We start from the raw sequence: 16,047 nt of genomic DNA on the forward strand, positions 1-16,047 counted from the left end.
CTAAATGATGGTGCCTCATCAATAAAACAAAATAAAAAATATATATAATTAAAGCTACGTAATAACATTTTTCTTTCGAAAAACTATCGTGGTCAGTCGTGACCCAACAATAGCAAATACTAATTTCTTGATAACATTTTCAAAATTAACATAAAAAAAAAAAAAAAAAAAGAACTGCATGCATGCGTCGTGTAAATTCCAAGGAAATATACGCATGAAGATTTATAAATTTCAAGTTAGTTTCCGTATGAACGAGTTGATCATGATCATGTCACGTAATAAAGGTGTCGCACGCCATTCAATTAACATTCCCCACTACTTTGGAATAATGAAGATTAATTTTGTTAATTTCTTAGCTACGTAGGTAGGTTAAATAAATGTACGTGGAACGCCTCATGCCTGATTAGTATTAATTCAAATGAATAAAGATAAGACGCGCGCGTAGTATATATACTGCCACGTACGCACACAAATTAATAGCTAGGCATGCTGCATGAATGCATGCAGTTTAATTAATTCCACTCTCGAATTAGTTGCTACTCAAATCACCAGAGATTACACAATATTGATACCGACTTTATCCGACTTCAACGGCAAAGTTAATAATTAACTAAGACGATCATTTGGAAAGGACACATGATGAGAGCCTTGTTACTCTTCGGCCCAAGCCCAACCATATTTTCTTTGGGCAAATTTTTGGTTTTTCACAATTAAGTTTTTGAAACACTAACTCGTTTTGATTTAAAGATGCAATGAGATTATTTTAAATAAAAATAGAAAGTTGAATAAAATATTATTTTTTAATATTATTATTTTAATATTTGAAAATTTTGAATTATTTATTATATTTTGTATAAAAATTTAAAAAAATTGTAATAATGAAATGAGATGAGATAGTATGTGAATCCAAATGAGTTATAATGAAAAAACCACATATTGAAGCGGTACCACTCCATATCTCTATATATAAGTCTCAATAATCTGGAAAAGCAAGCATTTGATTGGGTCCATTAATACTATTGCATGCATGCATGCTGTACTTATTCATCTCAAATTGTATATATAGTGAGATATATATCTGATCGGTACCTGACCTGGAAATATCATCACTTGACATGCTTTACAAATTAAACCATTGTAACAGGTCCTCATGATGGGCCTCCTCGGCAGACTTCAAGGCGCCATCGTCTTCATCATCGTACCTGGTTGTCCAACCATGCATGACTTTCGGAAATATCTTAACATAGCTATCCACCTGATCAGAAAAATCGAAGATTATCATTTCATGCATGATTACTGATCATGTACGTTGAATTCAAAAACTGGAAAAGGATCGATCGATGCATGCAGCATGAGGCCAGTACGCGGTTATGGTAAGAATGCAGGCTCATCATGTGCTACTATTTGTTTCAAGAGGCTAGGGTTGTCATGAAGACAAAGCAGAACATTATAACATGCCAGACGAATAAAACTTGAAGCTGAAGATCAGACAGATCATCTGCTGTTATATATTCTGCTTTGCAATGCGTAATTTAGGAGCATTGCAAAAGAAAAGTGACCAAAAGATATGATCTTCCTACCTCAGGTTTGGTACTTAAGACCTGTTCAAACTGTTTCAAGAGTTCGGGTGGAGCCATTTCGTCAATCTCAGCTCCCAGTACCGCAACTGGAACCTTAACAGCTGAAATTAATGAATTACAAACATTGACCATTAAACTATGACACATTTGCTAATTTGGTTAACGAAATTAGCAATGATGGATTTGCAAGCAATTTCAGGGTAGAAATATCAGTACCAGTAGTAATCGAAAAGAAATGATTTAAAAAAGCTGGGAAAATGATTGTGACATAGGCCAAGATGAGACATCAAGTTAGATTAAACCATTGTAAATCAATCGGTATGCAACTAGCAAATAATTAACCTCCTTTGACCGCCACAGAAAGGAAAAACTTTTGAGTAAAATGAAATATTCAAATTGGAAGAGTAAAATGAGGGATAGAAGTTCTTTTCCGAGGGTGTTTCGAAGGCACTTTTTTAAGTTTTTTTTTTTTTTTTTTTCCCTTGGCAAAAGGAAGTTCTGGCATTGCAGATTAACGATCGATCTAGTACTGAAAACAAATATATAGTTCCGGAACATTTAAGCATTGGAATCCATACCCTTGATATCATCCACAGTGACAATATAAGGATGCAATATCACAGCAGCCTGAATAAGTTCATACTTGGCAAGCTGAACCACGACCTTAGCTGAGAAAACAAACGTACAAAAGTCCATAAATCAGCCTCTTCCCGAACCAGTACGAAGCTACTTGAAGAACTTACATTGTCTATAATGGTGGGAGGGTAGGCCAGGGGAGTGACTACGAAACTATGGCTCTATGCAATAAAAAAAGAAAGAAGGGAAATTAAAAGAGGGGGAACATAAAAAACTTACCACCCCAGCAAAAACCTGCAGCCCCAACTGCAGAAACACCTTTACTTTTTACAGCTTCAATCACTGGCTTTGCCTCCTCAAATCCCTTATCCTATTAAAATGAAACAGAGCTTCACGTACTCATGAAAGTGCATTATGAAATTTATGTAGCAATTATTAATTAGTAGATGGCTGCAGCCTGCAATAATATTAGGGTCACCAATACTAACAGGGTCGCAAAAGGTGGATGTAGCCAGCTAGTTCAAAATTCATCAAGTATATATGAACCATCTGTTGCTTTATGCAATGACAATAAAGAAGTTAAGCAGCAGAATCCACAAATATTTCAGACAGCCCTGGGAATTAATTTATCCCATGCATATGGAAATCCAGTAGTGGATTCAAGTTTCACAAAAGGGTCCTCTGCAACAAAGACAATTATAAACAATTTCCGTCTAAAACCCACCGTTCCATGATCCATAATCCAAACTGGTAGAGGTCGATCAGCATTTTCGAACAAAAAGGGATCTCCATGTAGGAAATCAGGGACCACCACATAAAATCCAGCTGCTGCAACCTTGTCTGCGAGCTTCCTTTAATGTATAAAGCAGCTGGCATTAGTTTTCACAAAGGCAAAAGTAGGCAATTAGACTAATCTATTGCACTCGTTTTCTAAAACCTAATAAAATATCGTAACCCAAATTATTTCAATACTATTCACAGGATTCCAAGATACCTAACTGATAGTGCAAAACCTGTTAACTAAGGTTAGACGAAAATATATGGTAATCAGCCATACCTCAATTTTGGAGCTTCATAGCCGGCAGGACAAGTCAAACATGTAAAGTTAGAAGTTGAAAGGGCAACAAATAGCATAGCTTATGATTTTGTGGAAGGTAAAAATGGACACCGTGTATATTACTTGTTCAACAAGAACCCAGCACAAAAATCTCATTTTCTTATCTTACCGAGTCCAGAACAGAAAAAGGAAGAAACAAGCAACCGTATAAATTCAAGAACGGAAAAGATTATAAACAACTAACACAAACACCAATCATCAGGAAAGTATTCCAGGTTTTCGCAGGAAAATCAGATATTTCTGAAGATAGAATTGCAATCTCTCTCTCTCTCTCTCTCTCTCTCTCTCTCTCTCTCTCTCTCTCTCTATTCCAATTAAGAGCGTAAAGTTTTTACGTTTTTTTTTTGGGCCACGCATGACTCAACTCTGTCTCCTCTGTGCTCCGAGTCGCTGAGCGATCGTGTTAGTCAAGAGTGCCGAGTTGAAGATCGAGAAGGCTCGGGAGAACGCTGATCTTCGCTGCAAAAGTCGCCACTCTGCTGGGGTGAACACCCTCACCGGAGCAAAAAATACACTTCAACATCTTTGGGACGGAACCTTATAATCAATCATACGCGAATATGTTTTGGCTTCTTTTGTTTAAATTATGTCCCTGTTATTATATATATCGTTCAATGGGTTTTCAGTCCTCCTTTTGAGAGGTAAGATGTCTGAACTGAAAGAAGGAGATTGTCGCGGCCAGTTGCATATTTCATCACATCAGAAATGAACTGCACTGGATCCGACTTCAGACAGAGGATGTGAATCTCGTCATGTACCAGTAAATTTCTAATGAATCTTCTTCCTCTTTCCCTACCACTGGGAATACCACGTTTACCGAAAATAGTAAATAATAAATAAAAGTACTGCAGATATCATGGAAAATAGAACGAAAAAGCGCAGAGGGAAAAGGATAAATGTGATGAAATATGTGTAGGTACCAAATATGTCGGAGATGAGAATAATGGCAAGCTTGGAATCGGAGGAACCAGAAACGTAGGAAGGTAAACCACCGAGCTGTTCAACATGGCCAAAGCCGGCGCTAGGATCTAGTGTTGGCGGGTTGGAGCAGCACTGGGGACCTGACATCGTTTCTATTCCTTTTGATCAGTCCAAGGAACGCAAAAAGGCTTATATTGTTTTGAAGCAATCAATAAACACTAGGCAGTTTTGTTCTTTATTTCACTTAATTATTATAATTTTTTTAAATTTTAATATAAAATATAATAAATAATTTAATTTTTTAAATTTTAAAATAATAATAATATTAAAAAATAATATTTTAATAATATTTTATTTAACTTTTAACCTTTATTTTAACTATTTTAACTCTACATCACGCAGTATAAACCCACCGAATATAAGTCCAAATTTGTGTCGTCGTTCAATTTTCTTATTTAATAATTAAAATAGTATTATGAATTTTAAAAAAAAATTAAAAATATAGAAAAAAAAAAAAAAAAAAATCTTCTCGAATGGAGCTCGTGCTTATCTTCGGTGGACGTAGCACTGCTCATCAATAAATCGTGGACTGAGTTTCCCCCAACAGAGAAAAAGGTTTGGATTGGACTTCGTTATTTTATTAATAAAATATAGGCTTAGATTCCGAATGGGACTTTGAGTTTGCTCATATTTCCAAAAACTAAAAATAAAACTTTATTTTAAAAATTATCATCGACGTTGATAAGCTTTGTCAAATTGGCAATTGATAATTCTATTTATCCGTAAATTTTTTAAAAGTTATAAACAAATTTTATAACTCTATTTAAAATTAATGGTGAGTAATATTATATATAATTATAGAGTAATAGTGAGTAATATTATATATAATTACAGAGTACGTAAGTAGCATATATTCGTTTTGAAAAAACATAAAATTTATTATTAAAAAATTAATTTTTTTCATATAAATCTTGTATTTATTTACTTTATTTAAAATAATTATATGAAGCTTACATATTTATGACTACAACTATCATTTTTTATTAATAGTAATTATGTAAAATTAAAATTAATTTTTAATGAAATGGCATAATTATAACGATTAGTTTAAGTTAAGTGGTAAAATAGTTATAAAAAATATATGGATATACCATTATCGGTATAATAAGAACTCGTTTAGATTCATAGAATAATTTATTTAATCTCATCTCATTATTATTATTTTCTTAAATTTTTATATAAAATATAATAAATAATTCAATTTTTTTAAATTTCAACATAATAATTCACTAATCTCATTTTGGCAAAATCCGGCCCTCGCGTGTGATAAAAAAAAATGGGTTTCATGGACCAGTAAAGTGGCTACATTGCATTGAAGTAGTTATACAAGATGTGATATTCTTTTTTATTTAATCACTGTGAGATCATCATTTATGTTTTTAAAGGAAAAAATTCAAAAGACACCACCAGAAAATGCTTTTTGAGGATGGTTCAGATCCAATTTTTATTTATTTATTTAGTAATTAAAAATAATATTATAATTTTATTTAATATTTAATAATATAAATAAATAAATAAAATATCAAATAAATTTATCGAAATCCATCATCAGGCTACACCCACCTTGGTGAGTGTAAAACCATGCATACACCATCTCATCCAGTGGGACAAGTTTATAATATAAACTGTATATATATTTATATGTACAACATGGCTAGATCATTAAAACCATGTAGCATAAAATAGAAAAAAAAAATGAAAAAGATGAATCAGAATAAAAAGAGAGAAGACGAAAAAAGGAGAGAAGCGAATGAATAGTACAGGAGATAGACAGTGGCATCGTCGCTCTACGAGAGAGGGGCATATACTTTGGTCGGGTCCGAAAAGATCGATAAAATCCAACAGAACATACACAGGAGTGGGACCTCAAATATGGACTTTCTTATGATATCATTATCTAAATCTATTATATATATCTTTATATTAATAAGTGCCAATAATTTAAACTACAGTCTTTTTGTCTAACATTTTTATTTCCAGTTTTGCCCTTAGCTTTATTTGACAATTACGGTGATTTGTATTTTACTTTTATTCTGCGGACAGTTATTTTGGTCTTTTTCCATTTCCACCAATTAATTTAGCTTTTTCTGTTTTATTTCCAGTTTTGCCCCTTAATTTTATTGTCCAGTTTGTTATCCTTGGTGTCGTTTTGATTCGCCGACTTGATTTTAATGTCTTTTTACAGTTAAAACTTATCATATTTTTTACTTCTTCTTCAGCTCCCACCCATTTCTCACAAACCTCTCTCTCTCTCTCTCTCTCTCTCTCTCTCTCTCTCTCTCTCTCTCTCTCTCTCTCTCTCTCTCTCTCTCTCTCTCTCTCTCTCTCTCTCTCTCTTCGTTTCTTCATCTTCACAGAATCTCCATCAACTTTTACCTCCTCCACGGTCGCTTGCTTCTTAGTCTTCTTCTATTTTCTTTCATTTTTGTGTTTTTTGTTACTTGAAGAATGATAAAGATTGTGTAATTTTGATATGATGGGCAAGTTTGATTTTTAGGAGCAGAAATTTGGGTCTTAGGCTTTGCCTCCGGCGACCACTCTCTGGAGACGAGCTCAGTGGCATCAGATTCAAGCACAAGTTTTATTTTTGTCAAACACAGTTCAAGATTCTGTTTTTTTTTTTTTTTTTTTCATTGTGCATGGCGAGTATTGTTTTGTGAGATAAGTTGGAGAGCCACAGAGTTGAGTTTGGAATATGCAGGTTATGAGGTTCTGAGGCACTTCATGAGATGTATTGCTCGAGAGCGTGCAGGGTTGGCTGAAACATGCTGGAATCATAGTGTCTGAACTTTGATCTCGCATTTGTTTTTCAGAAAATACAATTCAAGATTAATTGAAGAAAGGTTAAAGGAGACGAGACATGAGAGAGAGACATGACAGACGAGGGAAGTCATGAGTGTGAATGGGGGCTTGGGAGTGCTTTGGTTTGTTTTTCTTTTTTCTTTTTTTGTTTTTTAATTTCCTTTCTTTTTTCATGTTGCGTTGGCTTCTTAATTCCTTGATTTGCGCCTCTGAAAGGGTCTCTAATTAATTACTCATTCTCTCTGTCTGTCTCAGCTCATATTATACGGGAGTGAGCTGGGTTGTACCATGGAGGACTTTTCCAGTCAATAGTTGGTACTTAATTCGCAAGCTCATAAAAATATACTGACACAAACTCTATTTATTTTAATACTTGTACTTTTATCATAAAATATGAATAATATAAAACATGAATAATACATATATATAAGGGCATCTATATAATATAGAGTACTGTGACCTTTTTTCAATATATATTTCCTTATTTTTTGATCCTATTGAGTTAGTTGTTTTAGTAGTCCAACTCGATTGTTATTTTATAAAATTTGTGTTTCTCTTGAAAAGTTGAAACGAAAAATTAAATAATAATTTCATATATATATGAAATAATAATACATTCACTCTAAAAACATAGTCCAAAGTACTCTATTAGGCCTCTCGGATAAGCTAATTGATGAAGTCCTATTTTCAAATATCGTAAATTTTTTTATAACTATTAATTTGTTGGTTACTTGTCGGGAAAGAATCCAAAACTGATTGCCGTGTTGAATTGAATATTGAGAATCGAGACTCAATACCTACTCCATTATTATTAATAGTAAAATGATTACTTAATAAGATCTATCCAACTGGATCCTATTTAATCAAACTTTTAGTGGGTAAGATGATAATAATATATATTATATAACATTTTATCTAAAATAGTAACTGAGTGGGTGAGATGATAATATATATTATATAATATTTCATCTAAAATAGTAACGTAGTGGATGAGATGATAATAATATATATTATATAACATTTTATCTAAAATAGTAACGGAATGGGTGAGATGATGATAATATATATTATATAATATTTTATCTAAAATAATAACGTAGTGGATGTGCACGGCAATTAATTTTGGATTCTTTCCCGACAGGAGTGAGAGTTGGTAGGTGAGAGTCGCTGGAGTTGGTGGATTCAGTATCTATTTATATATATAATAACCGTATATATATATATAATATATTATATATTATATAATATTTCATCTAAAGCTTATATTCTGCTTTTTTTAAAGCTTCTACGAGAATTTTTGGGCAATTCTTTCACATATCATCATCAATCACGATAATGTATTCTAACTACTCTTTTGAAAACAATTATTTTAATAATAATTAACTCAGCAATTTTAAATTCATCCATCAATTTGTTTGACTTTCTAATTCATTTAAGTTTGTTGCCAAGGGTTCTACGTGGACACCCACAGAGCTATACGCGGCTTGGTGGGTCCCATGCATACTAATAATATCTTATATTAATCCTTATCTTTATATCTTTTATAAATGTTTTTTGTTTGCGAAATAATATATAAGTTCAGTTACATATAATCACTCTCTACATATTTTACTTATATGATTAATTAAAGTAATTATTTTATATTAAAAAAATGATACAGTCAATCACATTAATATAGTATATAAAAAATACGTAAAAATAACTACACATAAAATTTTTAGTAATATATTATATTCTTTTCATATTCATTTTTCAAGAGTGATTGGGTTGATATGATCAAAACTCATATAGATTTGGTGAACAAGGTATTATTCATGGTGGAGGCAACTTTGGTGCAAAACAAAGGAAGGGAAGGGAATCGATCTTTTACATGTGCTTATAATGATTATCTTAGGTTGAATATTGAGATAATTATAAAGTTTTGTGCATATATAAAACTTTCAACATGATCTCTCTATTTAGTACCTAAAGTATATGTTACTAATCAGAATATATGCACGGAAACAAGTGATGATTATAGTCATAGAAGTGCACCATGACGATAGCCTCGGATCGCTTTTATATATATGTGAATTTCTTCATCTCTATGAAATTTTTAGTAACTCTTTAAAACTTTTTCCCAATGAAGAAAGATATATATGATAGTATTTGGTTTGGATGGAAAGTGGGCAAGTTGAGTGGAGTAGGTCGATCCATGATTAGAGCAGAGTCGCGATCAAGTCGACATCTAACCAAACATTGGTGGAGCCCCATACAGAAACAATTCATCTGAACTTGGTGCAAAAATCAATGTTTGTGTATTTCCTTAGGACAAGACCTTCATAAAATTATTAAAAGAATTTTAAGCGGTGGACTTCAGACGGCAAAATAGTATTTCTCTTATATATGCATGTTTCTTTTGATTCTGTTTGTTAGGCATCTAGCCAGCTGCCAACACCATTGATCTATATAATATTCTACTATAATATTTCTTGTCATCATGGTGCAAAACTAAATGATCTTGACATGATCGATGATTCACTCTATAATAATCCTCTTTTTGTTAATTATTGTGTGGGTCATAGCAATATCACTAAGGGTAAGTTGGGCATAAAAAAAAATTATCAACAAAGCTTAATGATATTGAGTCATGGGTTAGTGGATTCATTTGGTACTACTGTACTTCTTTAATTTTATATATTATATATAAGGCCTGAATTTCCATAATGCTGAGCTGGTATAAAGTTGCACCAGTCCCTCGATCGATCGGTCAAAGACTCAAAAGCTAGCTATTTATCTAATTATTTATATTGTAATTGCATTAATATTAATATAATTAATACTACTATATTTATTATTATTATTAGGGAAGCCAGCTTATGATCAATATCACATATATAGCACAAGACTCTTGTTTTTTTTTTTCAGCATATATATATACTAAGGAGCAAAATCGGAAATAAAATAGAGAAAAAAAATCAAGCGGTTAAAATATAAAAAGACCAAAACGTCTGTCAGCAAATAAAAGTAAAACTACAAGGATCGCAATTCCCAAATAAAACTGAGGGCAAAATTGAGAGAAAAGATGTAGACGACATATTGTTTTAAGCGGATTCACACTATATATATACGTATAGATATAAGATTATGATGATCAATGCAATGTCTTGTGCCATATAATATATACTTATTAATGCATATATATAATTATTACATGGATAGATTAGACGCTGATCTTCATATCTATTTTCTAATGTTCGATAATTTGCGATAATCATATTTATTTTCATATTCATAATCTAATAATCTATAATATAATAATTTTATATGTATATAGATGACAAAATCTCATATATAAATAAAAATTTCATATGTATAATCTATAATAATCACATATCTATAATATAATAATCTCAAAATATAACAAAATAATTTGTTATTTTGTCTTACTAAATATCTTGTTGAACTTAAACAGTAGGGTTTTAAACTTTTTTTCCACAACAAAAAAAGCACATGCATGCCGGACCCTACCGAAATACTATTGGGAGCGATATGAGAGACGTCATTAGAAAAGAAAGGCTCCCTCATAGTATTATCTATTGTTACTTACACAGTGCAAAGTGGGGGTAATCGACATCACCTCTATCCACGAGCAAACATTTTCTTAGATGCCTCAACATACCATAAAGTCAACAGAAAGACTCAAAAGTCTCCACAATATTTCACGGGGACGTGGATATGAGTGTGCAATTGTGCATGGAATATGTTGCGTGGGTTGGAATAATGATACGCTATTCTCGCACGTTTTTGGAGCCTGTGAAAAAAAAAAAGGGGGCCAAGGCCGGGGCCGGGGACCAGGCAATAATTCAGAGAATAATTATTTATTAATATCGGTGGGTCTCGCCTGTTTGCACTGAATTCCAATTTTACATTTTGTGATTCCGAAATTAATTAATTAACTAATAAAAAAATGAATTAAAATATAAAATACTGAAGTAGTATTTTTGGCTTTGTCTGTGTCAAACGTATTGAATTTATCAAATCTAAGGCTTAATTATTATTATTTTAAAAAAAAGTAAATAACTAAAAAAATAAATACTGAACCAACGCCACAAAAAGCCATAAGATTTTTCATATGCCCCAGGCCATCTTATTTAAGTGATCACATGTTTTGCTCCGGCCACGAGGGTTTTTTTTTTTTTTTTTTTTTTTTTTTTATATCTGAAGGAAATATACTACTATTAAAAAACTAAACAAAATACCCATTTCGTTGTTGACTTGTTGTGGCATAAGCCATCTATTTCCCACCAGCGGTTGTCATGGGGAGGAAAATCGTGGCTAAATAACATATTTCTTGTAGTGTTTGTATATACTACTATTAAAAAACTAAAAAAATACAGTTAAGTACTATTCTATTTGTTAGTTTAAAAAAATAAAGATAGACAATTTCAGAAAATATAATGAACGGGTAGCATAATGTATTAAATATGATGTTATATCATGTTGATGGTGTTGCGAGTAGAGCAGTTAATCTAACAATGTAACGGGTCGAAGACAGACTTAGTCGAGCATCCAAACAAGTCGTAATTCACAAAAAAAAAAAAACCGAAAACCGTTTTAAGGACGGCTGGTTTTCGTTTGGTGGGACAAAATCCACTTCTCAGCACAAATATATTGCATGTGGCTTTCTGTTGTGTGTATTGTCATGTACACAAACCTCCCACATTCCTCTAACGAAATAAAAGTAGGAAAAATATAGTTGCAAGCATAATTGTGTACTAATCTGTACACCAATGTGATGTGATTAATCAAAAAGTAGATTTTATTGAAAACAGTGTTAATTTAAATTTTAAGTATGAATGAATCAGTATTGGTACACAGATTAGTACGCGACTGTGCTTGTATACAGCAAAACTCATAAAAGTATTCCCCATTGACCCACCCCGACTTCTATCATTTCGCTCCTCACCTTCTCTTTCCTCTCACTTCTTTTCTCTATTTTTTTTTGCCCTATCTCATAGGGTTTTGATGTCCTGGTAGTTTTGTTACTCTCATGAACTCCTGGCCTAAAGCTATGTACGAAGAGATTTTGGCCGTTGTCTTCTTTGGGTTTCTCTTTTTTGTTCTCTTTTGGAGGGTTTTCTGGTGGAAAACGGTGCAGATTCGAGCTCCTGGGGTTTTTTCAGCCGTACCCATGTCTAAGATCTTCGATTTTCAGTGGTAAACTCTCGATTGCCTTAGAAAAACATAAGCGATATACTTTAAATATTCTTGTAAATACCATAGTTAGTAGAGAATTCATCAAAATTAAGCCGTTAACCTCTCTCTCTCTGTCTCTCTCTCTCTCTGTTTTTTTTTAACAAAAGCGGTGGCCCTCTGTTTTAGACCAGACAACTTTGATCCGTAGGATTTTTACAGGTCTTCTGTAGCTGTCAGGCGCCGCATAGCTATGACACTACATTGCTCTTCTGTAGTTGTCAGGCGCCACATCTATGATACCACATTGCTCTTCTGTAGCTGTCAGGCGCCGCAGCTATGATACTACATTGCTCCTGTCTCTTGTAGAGAAATGCTTCACGAGAGATGATTCGTCATAATTTTCTCTATAAAAGAATTATTCAGTTCATCTTCTTTCGCATCTCATCTTCTTCACTTTTCTGAAATCAGTCTGCATTCTTACTCTAGAATCTCTTTCTGCTTTCTTATTTTGTAATGGCTCAGCAATCTTCTCATTATCAATATATGAGGTATTCTGCACCTCGTTCACCAGTTGTTTCAGCTTCTTCCATAGGTGCTATAATGCAATCCAATAATGATCTGACTAATAAGTCAGATGATGAAATTATCTACGAGCTTGTGAGTCTCGGCACCCAATACTCATCAATCATTGTTGCATATTCTCAGCGACTACAATCCAGGACTGGTGGGGTTGACAAACTCCACGAGAATATTTCTATTCTTCAGCGGCTTCTTCTGGAGTCCAACATGAAGATAGAAGCACTAAAGCGAGATAATAGAGATTTAAAATCTTTGCTTAAATCTTCTTTTCGAGTGACTACTCCTTTAGATAGGAAAGGCATGCAGATTTTTGAAGAGCAAGAGCGTTTAAAGATTGAGGCGAAAAGCCTCAAATTTCTGTAATTTTGCTTCGAGATAATAAAATAATGCTTTACAAATATTCATATTTGTATTTCTATCTTCTGGTAGATCTTCTATGTGTTCTATTTTATTTCTCCTTTAATAATGCACACTTCTTACAAAATCGTAATATGAATCTGAAATACTAATTATATTTAACAGATGGTATTTCAAATCTAATAATTTCATTCATGTCCCCCTTGAATGTTCTCTAAATCCCAATTGAAGCTTCTCATTTTACAAAATTTTTAGTTACAGTTCACTTGTAAAATCTTTGCTTGTTATTTGAGAAAATTCCAGGGGATCAAGATATCAACAATTATGACAGTGCTGCTGCTCTCCTTCTAAACAGGTTGATTCACATGAATAACCTCAGTTACTTTAGTATACTTAATGAAATGTTCAAATACTTTTTGACTCTGCCTTTTGATTTGTTAGGTTCTATTTCCAATTCTTTGCACCGAGTTAGAGCATGTAGCAGCTCTCAGGATATACTGAAGATAAAAGTTTGTTTGTTTTCAGTTTGCACTTCCCTTATGGTAATAATCTTTTGTGTTCAAAATTAGGAAGACGCTAGAAACCATGCTCCTATGGCCTTCACTGAATGGGGATGAAACTTCATGCCTGATTACTCTTTTTTTTTTTTTTTTTCCATATTTTTCTACTGGTTACTCTTATCTCTATGCAAGTAATGGCTGTAAGTATTTTCTCCCCTTAGTTTCCAAAGCACAACATGGATGCATTGATTGTCTAGCAATGATGATATGTGCTGAATTCAAAACTCTAGAATCATTTGCCTCCACCTCAGAGAAGATTACGATTCCTGAAAAGAAAGATTGTACCAGTTAGTTTCATATCCTTATTATGAACATAAATATTGATCCATATAAATATGCAATTAATCATGCATATCCAATCAATCTTAACTAAGCTTAACAATATAGTGGTCTTCAAAATATACCAGGAATCACATTTGCTCTATATGTTCTTGGGGCATCAGTGTCTGTCTCTCCAGAATACTGAATGAGATGTATTTATTTCTTCTGTTCTTTATTTGAGAGACTGGAAACCTATTTTACGTGTCTTGCTCTCCAAATATTTTGCACAACCAATGCTCGTTTCCAGCGTTGACGAATGCCGCGAAATTTCTGACCTTATTCTGGCAAAGCCGATTATTTTAGGAACACGGATCAAATTTTCTTCTTATAATGGTACTTCCTGTTAATATTAACATTGTTGTTAATTGTACATCTTATACTTGTATATTTATTCATTCATGTTTATAATATAGGCCTATCACTGTCATCAAAACCGACGAGTGTCTTTATTGTTGAATCCCTTCTTTCATCTTCTGTTGCATCACGTACATGGTAAATAACTTATTTAAATACACTATAAATTTAATGTTATTTTTTTCATTGTAAATCTTTCTTTGTTTCTATTGATGTTTAACTTTATTTACTAATTCAAATTTTTAGGGCAGCACAAAATGATAAATTGCTGGAAGAGATCATTGGAAATAGTTTTGGATCAGCTTCAAGTAGTTCTACTGATCCAATCATAAAAGTATCTGAAATCGCAGAAAAACTGATATCTGCTCCAGCAATGGCGGTATATTTTTCTTTTTTTTTTAAAAGCTAAATTTCTTATTTTAAAGAATACAATTCATTTTTTCACTCTTTGGAATCGTTTAATTTTATTCTAAGTTTTTGGGACATAGAGATTGGAGGTTGGTTGGAATGAAATGGAGATGGAGGATGGGAATTTGTGAATTGTGTGCTGTGGCTTCAGAACTGTGCATATGCTTCAATTTGAAATGTTGATTGTTTGTTGGATTTGATTTATGTAATAAGGGTGAATTTCGAATCCTTCTATACGGTATTATTTAGATGTTGATTAGTGCACATAGTTATTTTGTCTTAATGCAGAGGTCCACATATTTGGTTAGAGGCAAATTTAGAATGGTTGATTTTCACCAGTCATTCCACTACGTATCATGCGAGAATTGCAACAAAGCAACTGGCTATGACCTTGGTGAAAACTTCATATGTTATAGTTGCAAGAATGCAGCAAGTGCACGGGCAAGGTAAACATTTTCCTCATATTTTGAAATTAAAAATTTTTATATGGTAGTTAGAACATTTTATTTACTGATATCAACGAATGATAATTTATTTATTGCTGTCAGGTGTCGAGTTTACTTAGATGTGTATGATGATACCACATCGATACCCGTTGTTATTTTTGAAATCTATACAATATATTTATATGTTTACAAATTTATATATTTTTAAATTTATACAATATATTTATATGTTTACAAATTTATATATTTTTAAATTTATACATTTAAATACGTTTAAAAATTTTGATACATTATCTTTTTATATGTTTTTTCATTGTTACAGGAGCATCTGCCTTATATTGAAAACATTGCAAACAACATTGAAAATAATGAGTGGATCGTAGTCTTGGGCGCGCAGATGAATGAATCTGGGATATTACGTCAAAACAAACTTACTGTATTATCTGTTAATAACGTCCCAGAAACAGCAGAATGAGTTTCCAGACTTTTCTTTTGAAACTTTTGACTATTGTAATATATAAGTACAGGGTACTCGTGTATAGTTGTAGTTATGTTTATTAGAGTGCTGTATTATAACAATGAATATTTTGCAAACAATATATATAATGTTTATTATGAAGAGGAAGAAAATTGTTAAAATATAAATGAAATTCTGTCTATTTATAGCTAAATTAAAAAATTTTTAAATTGTTACACTTAAAAAAAATATCGACTGGGCACACGTGCATCGCACGTGCTGCTTTACTAGTATATATATATATGGTTAAGAACAATTTGTGAGTTGTTTG

General features: G+C 32.4%; 1 protein-coding gene across 2 annotated transcripts; it reads right to left on the reverse strand.

The window, feature by feature from the left end:
- Positions 1 to 949: 949 nt before the first annotated feature.
- Positions 950 to 4,379, reverse strand: LOC122302869 (endo-1,3;1,4-beta-D-glucanase-like). 2 transcript variants are annotated; one of them, XM_043114327.1, is made up of 6 exons: positions 4,194 to 4,379; positions 2,881 to 3,007; positions 2,436 to 2,526; positions 2,159 to 2,248; positions 1,581 to 1,681; positions 950 to 1,255 (listed from the first exon to the last, which is right to left on the reverse strand). In XM_043114327.1, exons 2-6 carry the CDS (start codon positions 2,893 to 2,895, stop codon positions 1,121 to 1,123), a joined length of 432 nt encoding a protein of 143 aa, XP_042970261.1. In that variant the 5' UTR covers positions 2,896 to 3,007; positions 4,194 to 4,379; the 3' UTR covers positions 950 to 1,120. The 2 variants fall into 2 exon arrangements, with proteins under 2 accessions (XP_042970261.1, XP_042970255.1); XM_043114321.1 differs by having other exon boundaries at positions 3,214 to 4,379.
- Positions 4,380 to 16,047: the final 11,668 nt, after the last annotated feature.

Source organism: Carya illinoinensis, chromosome 1 (assembly GCF_018687715.1).
Source record: "Carya illinoinensis cultivar Pawnee chromosome 1, C.illinoinensisPawnee_v1, whole genome shotgun sequence".
In the NCBI taxonomy this organism is placed as follows: domain Eukaryota; kingdom Viridiplantae; phylum Streptophyta; class Magnoliopsida; order Fagales; family Juglandaceae; genus Carya; species Carya illinoinensis.

What these genes read in the sequence shown, in the direction of transcription:
- LOC122302869 (XM_043114321.1), bottom strand. Translation starts at nt 3,290, where the DNA reads ATGCTATTTGTTGCCCTTTCAACTTCTAACTTTACATGTTTGACTTGT. An exon ending in GGATTATGGATCATGGAACG is followed by an intron (nt 2,527 to 2,880) that starts GTGGGTTTTAGA and finishes TCATTTTAATAG; the next exon opens with GATAAGGGATTTGAGGAGGC. An exon ending in TCTTAAGTACCAAACCTGAG is followed by an intron (nt 1,256 to 1,580) that starts GTAGGAAGATCA and finishes TTTTCTGATCAG; the next exon opens with GTGGATAGCTATGTTAAGAT.